Source organism: Salmo trutta, chromosome 32 (assembly GCF_901001165.1).
Source record: "Salmo trutta chromosome 32, fSalTru1.1, whole genome shotgun sequence".
Taxonomy (NCBI): domain Eukaryota; kingdom Metazoa; phylum Chordata; class Actinopteri; order Salmoniformes; family Salmonidae; genus Salmo; species Salmo trutta.
The window spans coordinates 29,090,052-29,115,644 of record NC_042988.1 but is presented as its reverse complement, the minus strand read 5'-3'; the positions used below and the strand labels follow the sequence as shown (position 1 = coordinate 29,115,644).

Below are 25,593 nucleotides of genomic sequence, written 5' to 3'. Positions count from 1 at the left end.
ATTGGTGCTCGTTAGCTTTGCAAATTCAGCTATTGTTGGAAGCCAGCCAATATGAAACAAACTATTAAAATTACAAAAAGGTTGCAGCATATGTTGTGTAAATGGTGAACTCATACAGCTGTCAACTCTTGTCATTTTAATCCGTTTCACATTTGCTAGCTACCTTTTAGATCGATGCCCAAATAGAATGATAAAAGACAAGATGATAGAAGCCCATCTCCTACTGTAAATAACCTACACACGGTGTGTGTGTGTAGCCAGCCAGGTAGAAAAATGGCAGAAAAATAAAATACGGACATCAGAGTATTTTTCAGTACACCAAAACGCAAAGTAAGAACCCTAGTAGCCTAATATCTCAAAGACTAGTTGATAAAATGTTCATAAGAAAGAAATGAAATTCTAATGGAAATGTTTCACAATGATGTCATTAGGCAGAGCAGGCAACAGATGGCACACAGACTGGCAGAGTCGGGGACAGATATGCAGGGACAGACTGGCAGAGACAGGGAGTCTCAGGTAAGTTTGTTGAGTCTTTGTTTGGCAACATTATGAAAGGTTCTCCATTTTTTTTTTTACTTGTAAAATAGGAACATAATTGGAAAATGCCATGGATACCCCCACTCTCAACTTAAACTGGTGACTGAACTAAGATTTGTTAAAGGCAATGGTATTGCTGTTGTGATTAGTTGTGTAGTTTTGGGTACCGGTAGTTAGGTGTACGGCAAACACCTTATTTCTCAATATACATTTACCATATTACAATGTAGGCTGTGTGTTACAGCACTACTTTTGGTGTCCCCCTCAGGAATTGCTCTTGAGAAAATGTAATGTAATTGTCCCCTCCAAAGTTGATATCAGATTTTCGCCCCTGCCACTGTCCTGTTTATGACCTCATGACATTTTATTAATAAAAGCCTACTGATATATATATGCACAATTCATTTAACATATTTTGACTATATATTGTCTCTGTCATTGCCATTCCATCATTTGGCAACTTGTAACCTAGGCCTATACAGTAGCCTAATAACTTCTCTCAGCATATTAATTGTAGATTCCTGAATATCCTCAATGGGACAGCATGACAAATCGCATATGGACTTTGCTTTTGTTTTATGGCAGTGAGTTCCACCGATATGATGACGCCCAGCGCTCTGACCAAACCACTCACATCTCCAATGCGCAATTGTGGCGCTCCAACGCGCTGGAAGGAAGAACAAAATGCCAGATTTCTGCTAAAATACGTGCCTTTTTATTTCATTTTACAGTGTAGTGTTCTAAACACAGAGTAAACATGTCTAGGTACCACAAAGCAGCGATCGATGGCTACCTGGACCTCTTGAAAGAGGCCACCAGGAAAGACCTGAATTCTCCGGACGAGGACGGGATGACGCCTACGCTATGGGCTGCTTTTCATGGACAAGTCGAGGCCCTTCAACTTATATGTAGCCGAGGGTGAGTGCAATTGATATTCAGAAGTCATAGCCTACCTTCCCATACCTAACATCCCAAAATAGTTTAGAAGTGGTATATTAGCAATATATACCTATTGTGACATTTTTACAATCACTAATTACAATCAATTGAAACCTAATTTAGAAATGATTTTTCTCATAGTAGTTAACTGATTTAACTAAGTCTAAACTATTAGAATGTGAATTTATTTGGATCTCTTTTGATTTAATTTAACCTATGTATGTTTAGATCAATTAACTTCTAATCCAATGAAAAAATAGCATAAACTCTGCCTGACATGAGGAGGAAGGATAGAAGCTATAGGTTATGGTTGACCTTTTAACCTCTTCCTAGTCCATGTCCATTACTGTCAGTAACTTATTCCTCGTATGAGGACTGATATTTCCAATCTACATTGATGAGTTGCTAAAACACAACAATAAAAGGCGTCCTCCAGTAACCTACAAAATAGTCACAAAACCTATAGTACCAATCCAATGAATACTGTAATATTGTATCTCCTTTAATATTGATGACATGTTTTGTTGGGAGGAATGCAGTTGGAGGATAAAAGTCCAGAAGTGGCCTAATGCTGATCCTATTCCCAGCACTGCTGCTTGTTTCCAAAACAAATACTTGAACGAAGAGCAAAGGTGTACTTTATTGTTAATTCATGTGATAAAAGGAATGCCCATCACCTCATTCCTGATGCCCATAAACCGACTATAGACTATCCTCATTAAAAATGTATAGGTGAGGTTAGCTGTGTCACATGGGTTTCAACCTCACACGTTTCTCTATCAACTTAAACCACCGTCCTCAAATGGTGACTGAATGCATCTGATATTTTAACTATATTCTACAATGTACTGTATGTCTATGTCACATTTCACCCATGTTATTTTTGTGCATAAGACATGCATGCCACTCTGAAACTGTCCCCCCACAGCCTTTTAGACCACATTTTCCCATGAGCAGAGCCAAATATTTAATCAGCCAAGGGGAATTATGTAATTAATGACAAACAATAGAGCCCTTCATTCCCTTAACAGCTTTCCCCTGCTTTCATACTGCAGGAAAAAAACAGACCAATTTCAACAAACTCGGTTTTATGATCACCTGTTGCTAAGATACTGCAATCGGGAGTTTTATAGAGGTAGTGATGGAACAAAGGAGGACTTTTGTTCTTAATGGCTTACCAATTAACCCATAAGGAAGGGTTAGTTTGTACTTCATGAGTATTGCGTTGGTGACAGTCCTTTTTCATTCATTTATTATAGGAATGCTATTATACAACATCAATTAATGACTCATTATTCAGTTTTCAAGTGTTGTTGATTATATTGTATTGTTAGATTCATGTTGATATGGACATATGTGTTAATATGTATACATGTCTATAGACACTGAGTGTACAAAACATTAGAAGCACCTGAATCCAGGTGAAAGCTATGATGCGTTATTGATGTCACCTGTTAAATCCACTTCAATCAGTGTAGATGAAGGGGAGGAGACAGGTTAAAGAAGGATTTTTAAACCTTGAGACAATTAGACATGGATTGTGTATGTGTGCCATTCAGATAGTGAATGGGCAAGACAAAATATTTAAATGCCTTTTATAGAATTATAGAATCAGTCAGTGTCAGTATTTTCTACAGGAGAGATGATCAGTAGGTTTATGTTTTTTACCGCCATCTTTACAACAGGGGCTGGAGATAGGATATTGTTTCTCAGTGAAGGTGGAGCCGGTGAAAGAGTAGATATGAGACCTGGCCTCCACATTGTAGATGAAGACCTGACCCTTCTCATGATCCACAAATACCCCCACCTTCTGGGGGCTTCTCTCTCAGGGAGAGCGAGACAGGAAGATTAGTGTGAATTATGTACTCATTCCCATTCCTCAGCCACAAAATCCAGGATCCATCCTCAGTGTTCTCATCCCCTTCCTGTTGATGGGCTCTCTGGCCACTCCTAAATCCAATTCAGTCTTCCCCTTAACCTGCACCTCATAGTAAAATCTTCCAGAGGAAAAGCCTCCTTTTCTCAGGACACTGAGAAAAGTATCAAACCTCTCTGGTTTGGCAGTGTCTGATGTATATTTCCACGTTCCACTTGTTTCCATCCTCAGATAGAATGAGATGGTAATGTGCCGTATCAGGGTCTAGAGTCACATCCACTGAATGTTTTTGGATGGTTTCAAGATTATGACCACTTCCTGTTCACAAGTCTAACTGATTAAAGAGTACAATCAGCTGACGATTGAGGTCATCTTTGATCTGATCCTGCTCCTCAGTTAGGTTTTTCAGCTGACAGTTGAGGTCTTCTTTGACACGATCCCTCTCCTGAATGAGACCCCTTCGCTCACCATGAGCTAAAATGTATTAATCTTTGACTAGAAGTAGTTCCTTGGTGAGGTTTTAATTTTCCTGAGTGAGGTCATCCCACTGCTGTTTAACTTGATCCTTTATATTTTAGACGGCAGATGGTCACAGATAGTCCAATCACAGTAGAAGCCACCAGCAAGAGAAACACTAGAGAGCACCCCCAAAATATCCCTTAATGATTTTCATCTTCACATATGTACAGTCGTGGCCAAAAGTTTTGAGAATGACACAAATATTAATTTCCACAAAGTTTGCTGCTTCAGTATCTTTAGATATTTTTGTCAGATGTTACTATGGAATACTGAAGTATAATTTCAAGCATTTCATAAGTGCCAAAGGCTTTTATTGACAATCACATTAAGTTGATGCAAAGAGTCAATATTTGCAGTGTTGACCCTTCTTTTTCAAGACCTCTGCAATCTGCCCTGGCATGCTGTCAATTCACTTCTGGGCCACATCCTGACTGATGGCAGCCCATTCTTGCGTAATCAATTCTTGGAGTTTGTCAGAATCTCTGGGTTTTTGTTTGTCCACCGCCTCTTGAGGATTGACCACAAGTTTTTAAGGGGATTAAGGTCTGGGGAGTTTCCTGGCCATGGACCCAGAATATCGATGTTTTGTTCCCCGAGCCACTTAGTTTATCACTTTTGCCTTATGGCAAGGTGCTCCATCATGCTGGAAAAGGCATTGTTCGTCACCAAACTGTTCCTGGATGTTTGGGAGAAGTTGCCCTCGGGGGATGTGTTGGTACCATTCTTTATTCATGGCAGTGTTCTTAGGCAAAATTGTGAGTGAGCCTACTCCCTTGGCTGAGAAGCAATCCCACACATGAATGGTCTCACAATGCTTTACTGTTGGCATGACACAAGACTGATGGTAGCGATCACCTTGTCTTCTCTGGACAAGCTTTTTTCCGGATGCCCCAAACAATCGGAAAGGGGATTCATCAGAGAAAATGACTTTACCCCTAGTCCTCAGCAGTCCAATCCCTGTACCTTTTGCAGAATATCAGTCTGTCCCTGATGTTTTTCCTGGAGAGAAGTGGCTTCTTTGCTGTCCTTCTTGACGACACCAGGCCATCCTCCAAAAGTCTTCGCCTCACTGTGCGTGCAGAGGCACTCACACCTGCCTGCTGCCATTCCTGAGCAAGCTCTGTACTGGTGGTGCCCCGATCCCGCAGCTGAATCAACTTTAGGAGACGGTCCTGGCGCTTGCTGGACTTTCTTGGGCGCCCTGAAGCCTTCTTCACAACAATTGAACCGCTCTCCTTGAAGTTCTTGATGATCCGATAAATGGTTGATTTAGGTGCAATCTTACTGGCAGCAATATCCTTGCCTGTGAAGCCCTTTTTGTGCAAAGCAATGATGACGGCACGTGTTTCCTTGGAGGTAACCATGGTTGATAGAGGAAGAACAATGATTCCAAGCACCACCCTCCTTTTGAAGCTTCCAGTCTGTTATTCAAACTCAATCAGCATGACAGAGTGATCTCCAGCCTTCTCCTCTTCAACACTCACACCTGTGTTAATGAGAGAATCACTGACATGATGTCAGCTGGTCCTTTTGTGGCAGGGCTGAAATGCAGTGGAAATGTTTTTTGGGGATTCAGTTCATTTGCATGGCAAAGAGGGACTTTGCAATTAATTGCAATTCATCTGATCACTCTTCATAACATTCTGGAGTATATGCAAATTAATATTAGTGTCATTCTCAAAACCTTTGGCCACGACTGTACTTAACACACTGGAACAGCTGACTAGGGATGTGACATTCTGTCTTCCTCATTTCATTGAGCAGGCTCTGTTGAACAATACATATCAAATCGGTTTCTGTTTGTCTCCTGTTGAGTGACCTTTAGTTTGGCAGAGTAGAATCCCTCAGTGTTCCTTTGTATTTCTGAATACCAACCATACAATTTGGCTCCCTTGGTTCCCTCACTGTCCTGGATACCAGCCTTTAGATTTACACCTCAGAACGATGGCTACCCTTCTCAGCTCCTCATTTGAGATCACTGGCTGGGATCCAACAGCTACAGACACAAAGATATACAGGATTTAAAATACTGAAGTGAGGTTTTGAGAAAATTAATACATGTTATAATGCAGACTGTATAGGTTATTGCATTTGACAGAAAATGTAACCTTACCTTTAATACGGACTTCAACGGTGAGATCATCATACCCGGACTTTGTCTTAGTAAAGTACTTGCAAAAATCCATCATCATTGCCTTGTACCCTGGTCAGTTTCATGGAGGTGTTGCATCTTTTCAGTTTGTCTTTAAACAGTGCTGTACTTCCCCTGTAGGAGATCATCTGATCCTTATAGTTGTCTCTTCAGTATTGGTAAAGATGAACAGCAGAGCCTGGGTGGGGCAGTCTAAACCACTCCACTCTCATATCCTCAGCATTGATACCGGGTTTGAGGTAAAGGTCTTCACAGGTCTAAAAAGTTGCACAATGGATCTGTGGCTTTCCTACCCGATCCAAAATGCATCATCAACAAACAAAAACAGATACCCGTTCCGAATGGAACCCAGGACAGTCAGACCAGTTCTGAAAAAGGCCTGTTGAAAAACAAACCCAAACAGACACGTGCCGGTTCAGATCCTAGAGACCCGTTCAGATCCGAGAGTAAAAAGAGAAAGAAACCTCAGACTGGGCGCTGTCAATAAATGAACACACACACACAGTGAAGGTGTAGAGTAGGCCTACTGTACCCGAGACTGCTCTGTGGTGGAGAAGCAGGAGAGGGACAAAGACAATCTGGTAGCATCACCATCATTCCAGAAAGCGATGATTACACAAATCATCAAGATGAATTCCATAACTTCAAATCAGGGAGTCAATAATGACATTTCAGTGTTTGGAAAGAAATACACACAGAAAAACTGTGGAATAATCTAAAAGCAAACATACCAAAGTCAGTTTTCCTAGTTGAACAAAGGCTTTCCTTCAGTGCAGCCTTGTCCATGTACTCATCTGGTGTGACTTTTTTACTTACAACATAAAACTTGTCCAACTGCCTACCTTTCACACCTACAATGATGAGCCAAAGCTGAACAGAAATTACAGAGATAAAACATATTTGATCTAATCTTGTGTCATAGAAATGTATGATTGGTTGGTTGATTAATTGGTTTGTTGATTGATTGACAGATGTTTCTGTGTTCTTTCAGAGGGGACCCCAACAGGAGCGACATCTGGGGCAACACGCCGCTGCACCACGCCGCCACCAACGGTCACATGCACATCCTCAGCTTCCTGGTCAACTTCGGCGCCAACCTCTTCTCCCAGGACAACGACTTCCACACAGCTATGGACGTGGCAGCGTCGGGCGACCGCATGGACTGCGTGCGATTCCTGGACAGTGCGGCATCACAGCAGACCATCCAGAATGCCAAGAAAGTGGCCAGGCTGAAGAAGGAGGCCACCAAAGAGGCTGAAACACGGGTGAAGCTGTGTGAGAGGGTCAAAAAAAGGCACAAGAGCAAGATGGATAAGATGTACCAAGGGTCAGTGTCAGAGGCCAGCACGGCATCTCCGTCGTTCTCCAAGATGGGCACCATCAACAGTGTGAATGAGCAGTTCTCCAAGCTGATCGCCTCCGATACCTCAGGCTCGCTTACGGCCCGGTCGAAGGGGACCCTCCAGAGGATATTCGGGAAAAAGGATAAAGGAACGACGGAGAAGGTGGTAAGAGACGGGAACGTCATCTTCGTCAAGCAGGAGAACGGCACCCTCTCTGGGAAGCCTGAGTTCATGGGCGTTTTCTCCGAGCAGGACGAGATCGATGAGGAAGAGGACGGAGGGATGAGAAGATTCACAGATGATGAAGTTAATGACGATGACGAAGGAGGAGATGGCCCAGGAGCCAAGGAGTCCATCTTCAAACGGCCCGGCCTGGGGAACATGGTCTTCAGGAAGAACTTCTCCATGGAGATGGGGATAGAGCCCGACGACTTCCCCAGTGGGAACAATGAAAACCTGGGCTTCCTCATCCGCAGGGAGGGGTTCGACACAGAAGGGGAGGACACAGGTTTTGTTGAGGACGAGGAGGATGGCGACCTGCCCTGGAACCAGGAGGAGATCGGCCTGGATGACGACCAGGATGAGGAGACTTCCCCGCTGGATGCCTTCCTCTCATCCATCTCCCTGCCAGACTTCTCCCCAGCCTTCACCCGCGAACAGCTGGACCTGGAGGCGCTGATGCTCTGTTCCGACGACGACCTCAAGGGCATCCGCATCCAACTGGGGCCCCGCAAGAAGATCCTGGAAGCTGCCGCTCGCCGGAAAAGTGCACTGGAGAAACCTGGCGCCATCAAGGACAGCTTCCTGTGATGAAAGGATGATATTGGAGGTGGTTGAATATGGCTGAATGGAGAAAGTAGGATGGATGCAAGTAGGAGGATGTAGAGTGACAATACTTTTGAATGTAAAGAACACTGATGCAAAGTTGAGAGTTTGAAGTGGAAATACATATCCTGGTTTTCTATCCTTTAAAGACAAATTCTTTAATCTTTCTCTTACCTTGGACTAGGAGTGACTGCAGCCCTTCATTACTTTGCTATAGCCGCCACAAGCTAAAGTTACCATTGATTCACCCAAAACAGTGGGGGGTTCAACGGGCTGGATAAGCCTGGCACTGTGATGAGATAATCGGCGATGGTTGAACTGAGCAGGAATGTCATTTAGATTAATGGAGTGGCAATAACACCACCACAACCACTACCAATCACCATCTTGCAATAATAATTCATGAAGGAAGAAACACTGTCAGATTTCAAACATAATTTGAGCTGCATGCTCTTTTTGGCATGTCTCTGAGAAGCACACAACTCATTTTGAGTAATGATGTAATGTAAGAGCCTATTAAGTGGAAACTGTTCTGATCTTGATTTTCTTGTTCCCTCCTTTGATGATTGATAGAAAGGAGACGATATTGTGATGAATTCAGTTGTGCCATTTTGTATGTGAATTTTAATTGTTGTGATTTGTACATTGATAAAAAAAAGGTATGACAACCAAAATAAATCACGTTTTTAAATCAGTTGATCAATTCTTCCATGTGAGTTGCATGCATACATTTTCTCTGGCTGGATTTTTGGGCACTTGAAAGTTCTGAATCACTAGTGAAGTAGATAAATACCATGCTAAACTGTAGTGAGCCATGAGTTTCTCCTTACCAGGTGACCTAACCAGGAAAATCTCTGAGCCCTAGTAATGTGAATCTAGCCTTTGTTGCCAGCCAATTAAAAAAAGATCTTAAATGTTTATTAGACACACAGCTGATTTGATAGAGAGGCAGACAGAAGGAATCCTAGCAGGCCATGGTCAGGAGATCCTTCTGACCCAGTCAACCAGGCAATGAAGGGAGGAGGAGTCCCATGCACCAGCAGTCAGACGGAAAGCTTTTGATTCTGGCTTCAATGGAGAGGACACAGAGAGAGGGAGAAGACAAGTTCAAGCCAGTTATCTACATGGGTTGTGTCTGGTGGACAACTTGTCATTGTCATGATGATGAAGTATCGCTTAAGTCTAAACTGTTTTCCGCATGAAACTTTATAGTAAGGCCATCCGAATGGTTGTGCAACCAGTCTTGTATGTGCCAGTATGCAGAGTTTGGTCATTATATGAAATCTGACCATATCATACATTGCATAGGATCACCACTGACATTTACAAAGTCTATCTCTGATGTAACCATGAGTCACTGGAGTGGTATTATGGCTATTGGTGATAATATGTGGAGTTACACCTAGGTGGAGCTTCAAATTAGATAAATAATACACTGTGACTAACTGATATACACAAAATGTGTTTTATTACATTATACTTTGAACAGGTACATGATGGATCAACCTTTTAGGGTGCAACCTTACATCTCTATCGGTGTAACCAAGCAAGGACCTTCGAGGACCTAAACAGCAGGAGGCGATAAGGAGCTCTGTTTCACTCTGCTGAGAAAGTAATACAGAGAGAAAAGAAGACATGTCGTCTGGTGGTCACGACTCTTAAAAAAAATTCGGTCGAGACCTGACAAATTTGGATTGTTCTATTGATGCGGCAATGTTTATCAGGTAATGTAACATATTATCACGATGTCAGGGTAGAAGTGCATGGTCTGCAGTCTTAGATTTTGGGCAATAAATAACAATTTTAGGAGGCAAGTGTCGGTCATCATTTAACTTAGCAGTTGTCAGCAGTGTCAGTCAGTCTGAGCGCTTTCCAGAAATCTTCGGCAATAACAAACTAGCTTGTTAGTGTTTTAATCAGATTCATTGTATATGTAGTGTTCTAATTTCAGTTTCAATGCACTATTTCAATCGAAGGAATCAGTTTGCGTCCTCAAAATTATTGCATTGGTTGAAAATTGTGTAATTGCCATAACAAGGGGGAAATGTAATTCCTACAGTATTATGTTGTGTGAACAGGAATGGCGTTATCTGGTCTTGAAATTGTACTAGACACTTGTGATGCTGCTATGAATTCCCTCACTAACCTTACTTATTTTTTTATTTTGTATTATTGTATTTGCTATGGAGAGGCCAGTATATGAGAGGAGACTGTTGCCCCAGTGGACTGAAAATATTCTTGACAGGCAAGCTGGGGAAAAATAGACTGTAGCCAGCAGATTCGACCGGCTTGCTTAAAGCTGCTCTAGGGTTGGACAGCATTCCTGTGTCGATTTTTAAAGGCTCTGCATGCTCAGTCAATCACAGCATTTACTCCGATGTGGCTCTGCAGAAGTCAAGGCATTCATACTTCTTGCAATTCTCAGAACTGGCAAGGAAGGGAGTTTGTGTTTATACAGGATATACCGCCAACCAGTCATGTCAATGCAGAGCTATATGGAGTTGTTATACACATTATTGCAACATTTTGGAGTCGAATGGCATTGCTGTGCGTAGCAGACCTGGGGGGATGAGAAATGCGTTGTACTCCGAATTGTCCCATTATCCCAACTGAGAAGATTGAATTACTGCTAGTTTTTCTGGAAAAGTGTCATTTTTGTCCTCATGCTAGATAGCAGAAGACATAGCAGCCATTTTGTTGTTCAATGCGCCATGCCATTCCATAATGGTTGCTGTGACTACCTATAACTAGCATGACGTCAGTGTAACAGTTGGGATAATGGGACAATTCGTAGTACAACACATTTCTCATCCCTGGATTGAGGTATGTTTTCTGAGCCAAATCTCGCGCCAGGTCCACGGTTTCTTAATCTACACAGGAATGCTGTCTGACCCTAGTGCAGCTGTAAGCAAGTGGGTCAGATCTGCTGGGTAAAGAGACTGTAGCCTACAGTCTATCTGCCTCTTCCTCCCCTACAGGCTTGACTAAAGTGAAAGGATGGCCGAAATCATTGCTGTGAACATCTCGGCCACATCCGCCACCTTCTTCCTGCCCCCATCTCCTGTCCTTGAGGACTCTGGCTTTCCCCTGGCCTCGCTGGACAGTGAGGACTATGTGTTTGTGGAGGCCAGGCACCCCAACAAGGTCCTGGAGGGCCTGAACAGCCTGCGTCTCAACAATGCCTTCTGTGATGTGACACTGTGCTGTGGGGGGCAGGAGTTCCCCTGTCACCGCATCGTACTGGCTTCCTTTAGCTCCTACTTCCAGGTATGGACAGTGGTGTACGGTACAATACAACTTTATTCATCCCCACAGGGAGTGTTGAAGTTATCACTGGGACAAGAGTACAAAAAACATACATTGTCCAAGAGCAGACATAGAATCCATACACTACTTCTCCATACACTACAAGGGCAGCAGGTAGCCTAGTGGTTAAGAGCATCGGGCCAGTAACCGAAAGGTCACTGGTTTGAATCACCGAACCAACTAGGTGAAAAATCTGCCGATGTGCCCTTGAGCAAGGCACTTAACCCTAATTGCTCCTGTAAGTCGCTTTGGATAAGAGCGTCTACTAAAAGACTAAAATGTAAATTAAATTGTGGGTAGATATTTGGGGGGGACAAACAGTAGATGTTGGATCTGGGAGTCGTGCCCCAGAATTTTTGTGGAAATTTTAAAAGGCATTTCCTGCAATTGTGCACAGTTTGACATTACTTTATAATGCCTCTCATGAAGAGTATTTTGAAAACAGTACAAGTGGAAGGATAAGTCAGCACCATCATGAATTAAGGTATTTCAAGGCAAATATTAAGAAGACAAAAAAGATCAAGACTGAGTTTTATTATAATTGTGAATATTTACATATAAAAAGAAAGTTCCTGCAATTCTACAGTTTGACATGAATTTATGCCCTCTCTTGAGGGGTACTTTGAAAACGGTATAAGTGAAAGGATAAGTCACCATCAATGAAAGTATTTAAAATATGAATAATACACAAAAGAGGAAGACTGAGTACTATTATAATGATGATGCACATTCATATTTACATAGGATATCATCTGCTAAATTGATCATACATTGACTATCAAGTTTTGTAGTTTTCATAGTTTACAGGTGGAGGTTGAGCTAAAACATACCTTGAACTCAGGACTGGCTGAATGCCTGTTAGAGAGGGAGAGTCGGGGGAGAGTCTTCATTGAAACTGTAAATTAGTAAAATTTCACTTACTGGTACTGAAGTGGGAGGCGCGCGAATATATAGTGCGCCTGTATAGACAGCAGAGGAGGCTCAGTGCGTCCGAACAGGGCCGGACTAATGCATTGAATATATAGTGCGCCTGTATAGACAGCAGAGGAGGCTCAGTGCGTCCGAACGGGGCCGACTAATGCAGTGCAGTTTTATAAATGCTATTCTACACATTTTGTCATGAGGCTGAGAGAAAATGTTGCAGTTTTAAAGCAATTTTTGTGCAGTTCTACACATTTTCCATGGGGTAGAGAGAAACGTGCTGTTTTATAGCTCATCTCATGCAATTCACATTTTGCCATGAGGATGAGAATTTTGCAGTTTTAAATCAAAATGTCCTGTTATTCTACAATCAACCTGTTCGGAATATTGGGGGAAGGGACATGTTCCTCTCATCCCCAGTGGCAATTTTGCGTATGATACACTAACACTTACCAACTCATATCGGACAGTCAGACTGTGCGTTAATATAAGTCGGTGGCCTCGAGCGTTGGACTTCTGGAGCCGACAAGGTAAAAAATACTGTCGCTGTGCCCTAGAGCACAGGCTCCTTGCCCCTGAGGCACTTAACCCTAATTGCTCCAGGGGCACTGTACAATGGTCGTGACCCCACTCCATGCGGGTGTCTCAGGGGGAGTTGGGATATGCAAATTACACACTTGTGTATAACAGGACAAATATAAGCACCCCCCCCCCCCAAATGATTATTCTAACTACTATACTACATAGACCCAGAGTGCAATACAGTGGTGCAACGGGGATGAGCAAGCTGACGGTGCCCCTGCTCCTGAACTATTCCATTTACTGAATGGATACAGTTTACTGATGACCGTGCATCTTTTATATTGTCACTCACTGCAGACCTGAAGTACTTAAATGTGGTCATTTGCTGTTGGCGCTTTTCCATTGGCAGGAGTCTGCTTCTCTCTTGTCCTAATGCTCTGCCCTTCCCAGGCCATGTTCTCCACAGACCTGATGGAGTCCAGACAAGAGCGGGTGGCCATCAACGGGGTGGAGTCCCAGATGATTGGCATGCTGGTCAGCTATGCCTACACGGCTGAGGTGGTCATCTCCAAGGCCAACGTGCAGGTGAGGTCGAACCGTTGTCTTCCTGTCTCACTTTGTAGTCAGCTTCTCGTTTAGCATTGCAGTTGTTAAATTAAAGTTGAACTACCCCAGAGTTGAAGTCAGTTTCATTCCTAGTTATAAATACAGTAAATGGCACTTTTCATTTCCTAAATAAATGTCCTGAGTTGACTGTCTTGAAATCAAATGTCATTGACCTGTGACCCCCAGGCCCTGCTGGCTGCGGCCAACCTCTTGGACGTGATGGCAGTGCGTGAAGCCTGCTGCCGCTTCATGGAGCGCCAGATGGATGAGATGAACTGTGTGGGCATCCACTGCTTCGCTGAGGCCCACTCCTGCAGGGAGCTGGAGAAACGCAGCATGGACTACATCCTCCAGCACTTCGGCAGTGTCTGCCAACAGGTGAAATAGGAAAGGAGGTCTGGGTTGTGTAGTCCAAACCTGGGGCGTCTCAATAGTTTCAAATGTATTTTTCACCTCTGTTCTCCTTCATCTGTGCTGCATTGAACACAATGATCCCAGAGAGGTATTTGGTTTCACCCGTGTTTGCTCGTTCAGAACAGTGCAGACGAAGGAGAGGACATTTCTCATGTCTCATTGTTTAGACATTCCCATTCTTTGTGTATGTGAGAAAGGGGAAGTGACATCATAGTCAACTGTCTTTTGTTCCCCTTGCTGGCCCCCTTGCCACCCCTGGATCATGTTCATTAGGCAACAAAAGGAAGAAATAAGACTTAAACAGGGAGGGACTACCTTGACTTGTTCCAATAAGAAATGCAATTTTTAGCTTTAAATTTCAAATTCTTTTGAACACTGCCCCCCCCCCCCCCCCCCAGGAGGAGTTCCTGTCTCTGTGTGCAGACAAGCTGACGGAGATCATCGCCAGCGACCACCTGAACGTAGCCAAGGAGGAGACTGTGTTCGAGGCCACCATGCTGTGGCTGGACAAGAGCGCCACCCGCAGGCAGAGCTTTGAAAAGGTCAGCGTGGAAACACAACAGTCAATGCAGTGGTCCCCCATTTGTCTGTGTGTTGAGCAGTATCTAGGCAACAGATTGTGTCCAGCTCTGTGCTACGCCCCTCCCTACAGTTGACTGTGGTGTGTGGGGTTTTAAGCTCTGGAATCCCCAGTAGATCTGACAGTCTGAAACCCCAGCTGTCAGTCACTCAGCGTTAACTAAACGTTAGGGGTGTTAGAAATTTGTTATTCTTCAATAACACAAACTCCAAAGCAAATCAGGGGGAGAAAAATAGGTTTATTCAGAGAGGATAAATCAAGATGTTATGCTGGGAGTCAGATGTTCAGTCTCCCCTGTCCTCAGCTTTTCTCCACCGAACAAAAGAACAGGATGTCATTTATAACCCCCCAACCTAGCCTGGGGTTGACCAATCAGAAGTCCTTGCAGTCCAACTTGGCAAATGGCCAAATAACCAGTATCCTGCTCCCGACTCAATGTACAGACCAATGAAAACGTGGCACATGTAGCCCACGTCGCTCTGAGTTCAGGAGTGACATTCCACAGATGTTGAACTGAAAACCAACTCCTATTTACAATTCGTTATTGACCATTAGTAGTCTAGTACACTCGTCCTCTCATCCTTTGCGTTGTGTATTTACCTTCAAAATATTCTTATAGAGGTTAGAACCCCATTGTATGGTCCTGTAGTAACCATGGGCCCTGGAAGGTGTCACCCTGGCCTGGCACCAATAGGATTTAGAGCCTCTCAGATGTGAGTCGGTGTCATTTTGGATAGGTCAGAGGTCAGCGACCCTATCATGTTAAGTGGAAGTTGGAGGTATCAAGGTCGCTCTGGAAAAATGGAATAGGACCTAACCATTAAATTAAAAGAGCTAAATTGAAGGTTAGGTCCTATGGCCTTGTTTTAATGTGTATATAAAACTGTAGAGTTCGGATGGAGATGCCTGCCTGTGTCTGTGTCCAGTGAGTGCGGGTGTGTTTGTTTTCAGTGTATGGTGTCGTCATTCTAACCCACGTCTCCCGGCAGGTCTTGGAGCACATCCGCCTGCCCCTGATCAGCCCGTACTACATCCACGATGTGATTGAGTCTCTGGAGGTGGTCCGGGAGTCCCAGCGCTGTCAGAGGCTCATCTCTGAGGCCAAGGACTACCTGCTGCTACAGGACCGACGAGGAGAGCTCTACTGCCCCCGAGCACGCCCACGTAGGTCCACAGGTAGGTACCACACACATGGCTACATGCACATAAACACACTCCAAATACACCCTGTCACCCTGACAAACAGATGGACTTGAACACACACATTTAACCTCCCACTTGCCAAACTCCTCCACACGCCTAGCGCTTTAATTAGCTTTCCAAAGCGCAAACCTTGGTATGCCTGGAGGATTGTTCTACCAACTGCCTTTAATACAATGACCAGCTCTCTGAAGGGACTAGTCTCTGTGGCTCCCCAGTCACATCCCTCTCTGCTGGCCTCTCTCTGTGACAGGGACAGCTGAGGTGATTGTGACAGTGGGGGGAGAGGATGATAAGGTGGTGCTGCGTAGCGTGGAGAGTTTTGACCCCCTTACCAGCCAGTGGAAGAGTCTGGCCTGCCTGCCCTTCGCTGTCAGTAAACACGGCCTGGTGGTTTCAGGTGAGGACCATTTGGTTTAGTTTGTATATTAACACTTAGTGATAAGATGGATCCTACTACTGTATGTTATAGATTGTTATAGGACCTTTGTTACATTTTACCTAATGCTTGAGAATGAGATGAAGAAAAGAGAAATGTCAGTTTCTCACAAAATAATTGTATTATTTTCTAATCTATTCCAATCTCCATGTTCTCTCCCCCAGGCTCCACTCTGTACCTGGCTGGAGGGGAGTTCCCTGATGGCTCGGCCAGCAGAGAGATGTGGCGCTATGACCCCTGCTTCGACTCCTGGCTGGAGATGGCCCCCATGAACGTAGCCCGCTCAGAGCTAGGTAAAAATCTGTCAATTCTAGCCATTTATTTATCCATTTTAACATACTGTCTGACATGTCAGCGTTAAAATTTGTTTTATTCCATAACACTGGTTAGAAGGACAGCCGGGGACTTTGTGTCAGGTTAACAATAGCCAATACAGTACATCATTTGTGACTGCTGGCAGACTTCTGATTGAAGATAGACTTCCATTGGATAACTCCTCTCTGTTTAAAGTTGAGCAGGCCGGATCTTCCATGAATATGTCCCCCTCCCTCCCCTCCAGGTTTGGTGATGCTGGATGGCTATGTGTTTGCGGTGGGGGGCTGGGAGGGCCGTTCCCGCCTGGACTCGGTAGAGTGTTACAACCCCCACACCAACACCTGGCAGTTCATGGAGTCGGTCAAGATGGCCGTCACCAGCCCTGCTGTGGTGGCACTGGATGGACTGCTCTATGTCACAGGTAGGGGAGATCATTGCTCACCCACTTCCAGAGAACTCTATGGCTGCGTCTACACAGGCGGCCCAATTCTGATATTTTTTTCATTAATTGGTCTTTTGACCAATCTGATCAGCCCTGAAAAATATCTGATGTGATTGGTCAAAAGACCTATTTGTGGGAAAAATATCAGAATTGGGATGACTGTATAAATGTAGGCAAAGTATTTACTGTGGACAGTCACAGCAACTCTATAGGTTCAGCTTGGTTTATATAATTTTTCTGAAATTGCTTTATGTGGTAGTTTGAATTGTCTACAGGTCATCTTTAATATTGGATAGTAACTTATCAGTGTCCTCCTGGCTCCTAGGTGGTGCTGTTCTAGAGGATGGTGACGGCACAGACCTGGCCCAGGTGTACAACCCTAAAACGTCTGTATGGACTGAGGTGGCCCCCATGCAGATCGCTCGCTCCGGCTCTGCTGCCTGCACCCTGAAGGGGAAAATCTACGTCATAGGTATCAGGGATCAGTTTTGACTTTTAAATCACAATGAATACAGTTACATGGACATGGGGGACCTGATCCAAGATCAGCACACCTACTCTAAGATGCTTGATACGTAGTGACTTTTCCCTGAACACGTGACCTGATCAGGAAAAAAGTAGCAAGGCCCTAGTTTGAAGCCAGAGGATATTTCCACATTGTCTGTGGAAAAATACATTAGGATTTTCTCCTGTATTCCATTCCTAGGTGGCTGGCATGCGTCCACAGAGAACACAGACAAGGTGGAGTGTTACGACCCCAAGAGTAACCAGTGGACCATGTGTGCCCATATGAGGGAGAGGCGCTACCGGCCCGGTGTGGCCGTGGTGGACGGCAAGATCTACGTGCTGGGTGGAGAGGAGGGCTGGGACAGGTAAAAGACAGCCCCATGTCTAATCATATTCAGCTTGATTGTATTTATTAGGCCACACCTGAGCAAAATGGTTTAACAGAAAATGAAAGCAAGTGTTTGTTATTGAACAAGTTGACGTATTCTCTCCCTATTTCAGTCGGTTTTCTCACGTTTGGTGCCTACCGAATACGACCCTTATTTGGCAGGTGCAAGGCCTATAAAATATATTTTTAAGGAGAATATGAAAAGTATCTGGGCTGCCTATGGCACCCTATTCATAGCACTACTTTTGATGAAATGGCACCTTTATTCCATATGTAGTGCACTACATTTGACCAGAGCCTACGCAACCTGTCCCATCTGTCCGCCAGGTACCACGACACCATCGAGCGGTACTGTGAGGAGACAGACAGCTGGGAGATCGTGGGGGAGATGCCCACCAGCCGGAGCTGGCTGAGCTGTGTCTCTCTGCAGCTGAGGAAGGATGCCCATGGGGGCAGCCGTCCCGGCACTGCCTCGGAGACCGAGTTCTCTGTGGACTGAGGGGGGAAAGAGAGACGGATGGAGGGAGAACTCCAGACCATTCATTTATATTGCTCCAGACTGCCACCTTTTGGAGAGCTCTGACTATGCATCTCTGCCAAACAGTCAACCTGACCCTGGCTGTTCAGGTGCTGAACAGAAGTCACTCTGTGCCAGAGAGAATGCCAGAGGGTAGCTAACTACCTTAGTAGGGCTGCTATTCTGTCTCATGAGTCTTGACCTTGCCAAGTCACTGCGCCTCAAGGCTTAACTCATGGAGGACAGTTGTGTGACTGCCTCAATGGCAAGCCTGACAAAAGTGGTCTTTATTTCACCATGAAAGCCTGTTCTTACTCAATGGCATGGTTCCATTCTGTTGCCATGGCAATATGTCACTGTGTCCATGGTAAAGGTATCATTTAGGATGGATGACCCTCGTCACCCACTTATGGAACCCTCTCTTGTAATGTTACGTAAACGTTTGTGGTCAGGCTGTTTCATTAGAACTGTCACCTTACAACGGTGACTTAACGAGATGTTCTCTCCACAACCATCGTACTGTATTTTTGTAATGTGACGTTTTGTATTTATTTGATGTTTCTTTAGTTGATGGACCATTTTATTACAATTGGAAGATCATTATTTTTCCCATTTTATAAAAGATGCTCTTTATTGGCCAAAGAATCCATTGTGAACCAGTATGAGACAAATTAGTGAACAAAAGCCAAACATGTTTGAAGTGTTTTGTCATCGAAATTTAGGTCGAAATTTAGGTCTGTTCACAATTGCCTTTTGACTGCCTGTTATATGGTTTAGTTTATATTTGTCTAATCGGTTTGCTTAGTAAATGTTGCTTTCCAGTAGTCATTTTAATTCTGTAAAAGTGGAAACGTGAATTTAATAAAAGCATATGGATGCCAATATGTTATTACTGAATCTGACTATTCTGGGTGCATCTTGTCCCCCCCTATAGATGCCAGGATCTAAACCCATTTTACCACATGCATGCAGCCATCTGCCCATATAGGTTCCTTTGATTACAATGCTGAAACTTGAACAGGATCATTTTAACTGAGACAGGGTCTTCCATAATTACACATCACCTACACAGTGACAATGTATTTAATCAAATTATAATTTAAAACCAATGTAGGAATGTTTCCCAAATGAAACACTACAAATACTGGAATGAATATGGCCACACCAAATGAAGGAAAACGGTCAACATAAGGAAAGCTAAGTGATTCTATGCTTAGTTTGACATCCCGTATACTCTTTATATATAATTGCCACATTTACAACAATGTTAAAAACAAGTTAAGCCATTTTTGTTCCAACGCTTCAGATATACCTATTCTGTCCCAACATTTCAAAATGGACACAGCCCTACAAAATAGAATCTTCTATACATGAGTCTGACAGGACATGAAACAAAGCAGGACAACATTAAATCATAGCCTGTCCCATCGTTAACCCTACAACCCCCATCCTGAGCTCTCTGCTCACACCAGCAGTCTCTCAATGGCCATCTGGGTAGACTGGATCTGGGGCTTGAGCTGCGAGCCCTCCTTGATGGTGACCGAAGTGGCAATGACTGGGCGTGAGACCCCGCAGGCGCGTCCCAGGGCCTGCTTGGAGCGCACAAACACATAGGGCACGTTCTTGTCCTCGCAGAGCAGTGGCAGGTGGAGGATGATCTCCAGGGGCTCTGCGTCTGCAGCCATCACGATGAACTCAGCAATACCGCGGTTAAGTGTTTTAGTGGCTGGGGGAAAGAGGGCGAGCAGAGGTTAGAGAGTGACAAATCTGAAGCTGTGAGGCGGTACTTTTCCAGAGGCATGTCGATTGTATTACTGGTCTGGATGAAATGCGGTCTTCCTCCGAACACGTTAGGAGCTAGACAGTAGCAAGTTAATGTGAAATGCCTTTTTTACAAACTCAAAACCCAACAATGCAATAATCAGTGTATTACTAGAAAAAAAATAAAGAACGAGATAAATATACAAAGTAAGCATACTATATACAGGAAATATTTAGAAAGTCAGTTCCAATACCATATTTACATGTGCAGGGATACTGGAGTGATGGTGGTAGATATATATAGGGGTAAGGTGACTAGGCGATGGGATATAAGTTAAGAGTAGCAGCAGCTTGCATGTGAGTGGGTGTGCAGGTCTGTACAGTCAGTATAAATGCATGTGCATATTATGTGCGAACAACCAAATGGAGTGAGTGTGTTGGCGTGACTGTGTGCTTAGCGAGTGCAAATACTGATATATAAGGCCAATAAAGATACAAGGTAAACTCGGTCCGTGTAGCTATTTTGTTAACTATTTATCAGTTGTTTTGCTTGGGGATAGAAGCTGTTCAAGAGCCTGTTGGTGTCAGACTTGATGCACCGGTACCTCTTGCCATGCGGCAGCTGAGTAAATAGTCTATGGTTTGGGTGGTTGGGGTCCTTGACGATTTTCCGGGCCTTCTTTTCACACCGCCTGATATAGAAGTCCTGGATGGAAGGGAGCTCTGCCCCCATAATGTACTGGGCTGTCCGCAGAACCCTCTGTAGCGCCATGCGATCGAGGGCGGTGCTACTGCCATACCAAGCAGTGATGCAGCCAGTCAACATGCTCTCAATGGTACAGCTGTAGAACCGTTTTACCCTCCTGAGGGGACGAGGCACTGTCGCGCCTTCTTCACGACAGATTCTCCGCGCCTGCTTTTCGACCGTTTTAAGTCTTTAGTGATTTGGACATGAGGAACTTGAAGCCATCTACCTGCTCCACTGCCACCCCATTGATGTAGTCCACAATCAGCTCCTTGGTCTTGCTGACATTAAAGGAGAGGTTGTTGCTCCGGCACCACACTGTCATGTCTCTGACCTCCTCCCTGTAGGCTGACTCATCGTCGCCGGTGATCAGGCCAACCACTGTTGTGTCGTCAGCAAACTTAATAATGGTATTGGAGTCGTGGGTGGCCACACAGTCGTGGGTGAACAGGGAATACAGGAGGAGACTAAGCACGGGCCCCTGTGTTAAGGTTCAGCGTGGTGGAGGTAAATGTTGCCTACCCTCACCACCTGGGGTTGGCCCGTCAGAAAGTCCAGGATCCAGGTGCAGAGGGAGGTGTTCACACCTAGAGTCCTAAGCTTGGTGACGAGCGTGGAGGGAATAATGGTGTTGAACACCGAGCTGTAGTCAATGAATAGCATTCTCACATAGGTATTCCTCTTATCTAGGTGGGTGAGGGCAGTGTGGAGAGCAATTGAGATTGCGTCATCTATTAATCTGTTGGGGGTGTATACAAATTGCAGTGGGTCTAAGGTGGCTGGGATGATGGAGTTAATGTGTGCCATAACCAGCCTCTCAAAGCACTTCATGATTACAGAAGTGAGTGCTACAGGGCGGTAGTCATTGTGGCATGAAGGGTTCTTAGGAACAGGAATGATGGTGGTCATCTTAAAACATGTGGGGATTACAGACTGGGACATGGAGAGGTTGAAAACAGTTGCTAGCTGTTTTGCGCATGCTGAGAACACGCCCTGGAATACCGGCGGGGCCCGCGGTCTTGCGGGTGTTGACCTGATTAAAGACGAGATCTCCCCAGTCCTCTGGGTCGGTGACGACCCTCACACCCGGCTTGATATTGTCGTCGTCAAAGCGTGCGTAAAATGCATAGAGTTCGTCACCTTGTTGGAGTAAACATCTTGTGCGTTTCCAACCCTGCAACCAAAACAATGTAGTTCCACTACAGATAGGTTTGTCTCACCTTCATTGGCCCCTTTGCGGAGCTGCTTGTAATTGGCAGCTTGCTGCACAAGGTCCAGGATGGTTTTGCTCAGTGTGGCATCAGCCAGAGGGTAGGCCTTGGGGTTGACTTCTGCATCAGCCTAATAGGGTTAAATATATTGTGGTTAGAATTAATATGGGGACCAGGCCACACATATCAACACAGCGTGGACAGCCGCTGGGGGGGGGGGTCTCTTTTTATCGGTCTTTTGACGGATCCACTCAAAGGACAGGTCAATAGCGACCACTGGCGGTTGTCCAGAGTGCATAGCTAACGTTAGCTAGTTACTACAGTGAATGTTGTAAACACATATCTCGGTCACAGTCGCCACACATACATTTGTGCTACTCTTTTAGGAATAATAATATCTAATCTGTACAAATCAGACAATTACTTTCATGGAATCAATAATGCAAGTTAGTTTAGAAGTCCCCAATACATCCATGTATCTTAAACATCGAGGAAACACGTGGTAACGTTACAGTACCACGCTGATGAGGCTTGGTGCTGCCAGACATTTCATAAACTCTACAATAAGACAGCTAGTCGGTTGAACGCTACACCCGCAATAGCATCTGCTAAATGTATGTGACCAATACATTTGATTTGAACAACAGATAGCTAGCTACCTTACTAACTAACTTAGCTAGCACAGGCATACTTCGATTATTCTGAGCTCACCATTTCTTCAATTTTCCAGTGATTAAGATGTTAAATCCCTCTGTCCTCTCGGCGTGTGCTTCACAGAGGACAGAAATAACCTGTTGAAAGACGTATTAAAAATGTGCAAAGTGAGTCCACAGATAGAACGACGAGACAGATATTTCACCGAATGTTTAAATGTGAAGCATCCGCTTGGAGTTTCCACTCACTAACAAATATGGTAGTAAGAGGAAGCCCACTGGCCGGCGGTGGGATAAAATGGAACTTGACGTATTTTGGCAGACATTCTACACATTTTCTCATAGATTAAACATTTAATCTCAATACAGTTTTCTGTTCCCAAAAGTAAAGTATGTTACGAAGAGAGTGGTGTAAGTTTTGTAGACTTTACCCTTTGCCAAAGTAAAACAAAATTGCGTTGTTTAGAAGGAGCATAAAGGCGAATTGAGTTATTGCACACTCGCATTTCATAGAGTAGGTGTTGCCTAAGGGAAATATGTAAATACTACTAGAACTCGCCAATAGGATCTCGCTAGCTCGTGCTTGGCTCTGCCCACCTCCTTGCTTGTTCTGCCCACTATGACTCATGTGTTTCTATTTGAAACGACGAGCTGTGGTCTATCCTGGTTTAGTTATAAAAGTCTTTGGGGAGTCTGTGTAGCCAACGAGTTTTCTGCTGCTGCTTCTTCTTATTCTACTACTATGATATCATGGTGGTCCGCAAGCAAACGTTTAAAGTGCATACTGCCACCTACTGTGCTGAAATGTACGATCAACCATGATCTGCCCAGTTCTGTGCTACCATGAAAATAACATTCAAAACCAAATAAATCCCTACTAACACACCCTCCCCCTCCCCCAAAACCCTCCCCATGTCAAAAACTATTTCAACAGTAACATCTGTTACTCCCAATATCTATTTTGCCGTCTCCACAATAACCTTCAACCTTGCATTTCTGCTTTCCACAACCAGAGTCGTATTGATAACCTTTCCAATAAAAGCTATGAAGTCAACTTTATTCATTATCAGTGTCCTTTGACACCGCACATTCATGAGCACAAGATTTCTGAACAGGCCTTGAAACAATGCCAGGCCCATCAGAAGCACCAGCCCCTACAGTAGGTCCTACAGTAGGTCCACTTACTCTAGGAACATCCATGGAAGCTCCATCAGTCCACACTTCAGTTCTACCAATCTGTCTTATAGCCTATACATATGATACATCATGACTGATCCTCATCTCTGAGCCTCTCTAGCCTCTCTCTGCACCTGTCATCCACCAAATGCTGCACTTTGTTCTCCCCACAATTATAACGCTTAACCTTCACATTCCTTCCACATTCACCGTAATCATGTTCAAATCAAACTTTATTTGTCACGTGTAGACCTTACTGTGAAATGCTCACTTACAAGCCCTTTACCAACAGTGCAGTTCAAAAAAGAGTTAAGAAAATATTTGCCAAATAAACTAGAGTAAAAAATAATAAAAAAGTAACAAAATAAAATTACAGTAACAAGGCTATATAGAGGGGGTACCGGTTCCCGAGTCAATGTGCGGGGGTACAGGTTAGTTGAGGTAATTTGTACATGTAGGTAGGGGTGAAGTGACTATGCATAGATAATAAAAGGCGAGTAGCAGCAGTGTAAAAAAACAAATGGGGGGGTGTCAATGTAAATAATCCGGTGACCATTTGATTAATTGTTCAGCAGTTTTATGGTTTGGGGGGTAGAAGCTGTTAAAGAGCCTCTTGGACCTACACTTGGCGCTCCGGTACTGCTTGCCGTGCGGTAGCAGAGAAAACAGTCTATGACTTGGGTGACTGGAGTCTGACAATTTTTTGTGCTTTCCTCTGACACCGCCTAGTATATAGGCCCTGGATGGCAGGAAGCTTGGCCCCAGTGATGTACTGGGCAGTAAGCACTACCCTCTGTAGCGCCTTACGATCAGATGTTCACTTCAACACTTGGCACATCTTTTCTTTCCTTTACATTGAGCCGCTACATGTCCCATTCTTTGGCATTGAAAACATTGTAATGCATATGGGACAAATTCTCTAACATTGAAACTAAGAAATCCTATCTGTAGTTTTCTCTGCAAAACTTTCTCAAACCTCAGCAGCACTGATAAGCTTTCGCTTGTTTGACCCTCTTTCCTACTGATCAACATTTTGGCTTTAATCACTCTGCTTCCCTTCACATCTGTGGACCAGTGGAGGATGCTGAAGGGAGGACGGCTCATAATAATGGTTGGAACGGAGGGAATGGAATGGCATCAAACACATGGAAATAATGTGTTTGAAGTATTTGATTAATTCCACTTATTCTGCTCCAGCCATTACCACGAGCCTGTCCTCCCCAATTAAGGTGGCACTAATCTCATGTCCACAGCGGACATATATATTGGGGCCCCAGTGATGACTCCCCTCAACCTAGCATAATCACCAGGGACATGGCTTTTAATCTTCTTCCCATTAAGCTTTTCCATTTGCAGAATCTTCCCTTGCTGAGCCTGGCTACCACAAAATATTAGCAATGTACCATTTCCAATTAACCAGGCTGACTTAACTTCACCTATCTCTTTCTCCACAGCATTAGTTATGTGCCGATTGTCTATGGTGGAAGCTACCGGCGACCCGGGAGGAGGGACTTTAATCGCGCAGTAGAAATAGTATTCTATCGAGATACGAAACTCTCAGCTGTAATGAATTTAGGGATAGTGCACATTCTGAACATAGTTTTTTTTAAGTCAGTGAGAATCTGCATACCTCAATTTTCTAAATCCAACAGCTAATGGCTGCAAGACACCAAGACTTGCATTAGCTCCCTTAAATAAT

At 44.2% G+C, this 25,593-nt stretch overlaps 3 protein-coding genes across 4 annotated transcripts in view; 2 read left to right on the top strand and 1 right to left on the bottom strand.

Annotated features, from left to right (window-relative positions):
- Positions 1-1,074: 1,074 nt before the first annotated feature.
- LOC115171649 (ankyrin repeat and SAM domain-containing protein 4B) lies at positions 1,075-8,885 on the top strand. The gene is made up of 2 exons (XM_029728659.1): positions 1,075-1,455; positions 7,015-8,885. The coding sequence occupies exons 1-2, from the start codon at positions 1,295-1,297 to the stop codon at positions 8,174-8,176; spliced, it is 1,323 nt and encodes a 440-aa protein (XP_029584519.1). The 5' UTR covers positions 1,075-1,294; the 3' UTR covers positions 8,177-8,885.
- Positions 8,886-9,811: 926 nt separating this feature from the next.
- Positions 9,812-19,237, top strand: LOC115171646 (kelch-like protein 20). The gene is made up of 12 exons (XM_029728655.1): positions 9,812-9,915; positions 11,170-11,458; positions 13,391-13,525; positions 13,733-13,924; positions 14,359-14,502; positions 15,530-15,716; positions 15,994-16,140; positions 16,344-16,472; positions 16,739-16,915; positions 17,262-17,408; positions 17,643-17,808; positions 18,159-19,237. The coding sequence occupies exons 2-12, from the start codon at positions 11,189-11,191 to the stop codon at positions 18,328-18,330; spliced, it is 1,866 nt and encodes a 621-aa protein (XP_029584515.1). The 5' UTR covers positions 9,812-9,915; positions 11,170-11,188; the 3' UTR covers positions 18,331-19,237.
- A 156-nt stretch (positions 19,238-19,393) lies between these two features.
- The window catches only part of snu13a (SNU13 homolog, small nuclear ribonucleoprotein a (U4/U6.U5)), an 11,009-nt gene continuing 4,809 nt past the window's right edge, over positions 19,394-25,593 (bottom strand). The window contains exons 1-4 of one of the 2 annotated variants that reach the window (XM_029728657.1): positions 23,150-23,171; positions 22,777-22,856; positions 22,075-22,195; positions 19,394-20,074 (exon numbers count right to left, since the gene is read on the bottom strand). In XM_029728657.1, the coding sequence (XP_029584517.1) occupies positions 19,812-20,074; positions 22,075-22,195; positions 22,777-22,779 (387 nt within the window). In that variant the 5' untranslated portion in view covers positions 22,780-22,856; positions 23,150-23,171 and the 3' untranslated portion in view covers positions 19,394-19,811. Of the gene's footprint in view, positions 20,075-22,074; positions 22,196-22,776; positions 22,857-23,149; positions 23,172-25,593 lie in introns of those variants that run through there. The other variant, XM_029728658.1, reaches the window with a different exon arrangement.

Bases quoted from the DNA above. Each gene is read 5' to 3' on its own strand.
- LOC115171649 (XM_029728659.1), top strand. From the start codon at position 1,295: ATGTCTAGGTACCACAAAGCAGCGATCGATGGCTACCTGGACCTCTTG. The intron at 1,456-7,014 runs GTGAGTGCAATT...GTGTTCTTTCAG, and splicing joins CAACTTATATGTAGCCGAGG to AGGGGACCCCAACAGGAGCG.
- LOC115171646 (XM_029728655.1), top strand. From the start codon at position 11,189: ATGGCCGAAATCATTGCTGTGAACATCTCGGCCACATCCGCCACCTTC. The intron at 11,459-13,390 runs GTATGGACAGTG...TGCCCTTCCCAG, and splicing joins CCTTTAGCTCCTACTTCCAG to GCCATGTTCTCCACAGACCT. The intron at 17,409-17,642 runs GTATCAGGGATC...TTCCATTCCTAG, and splicing joins GGGGAAAATCTACGTCATAG to GTGGCTGGCATGCGTCCACA.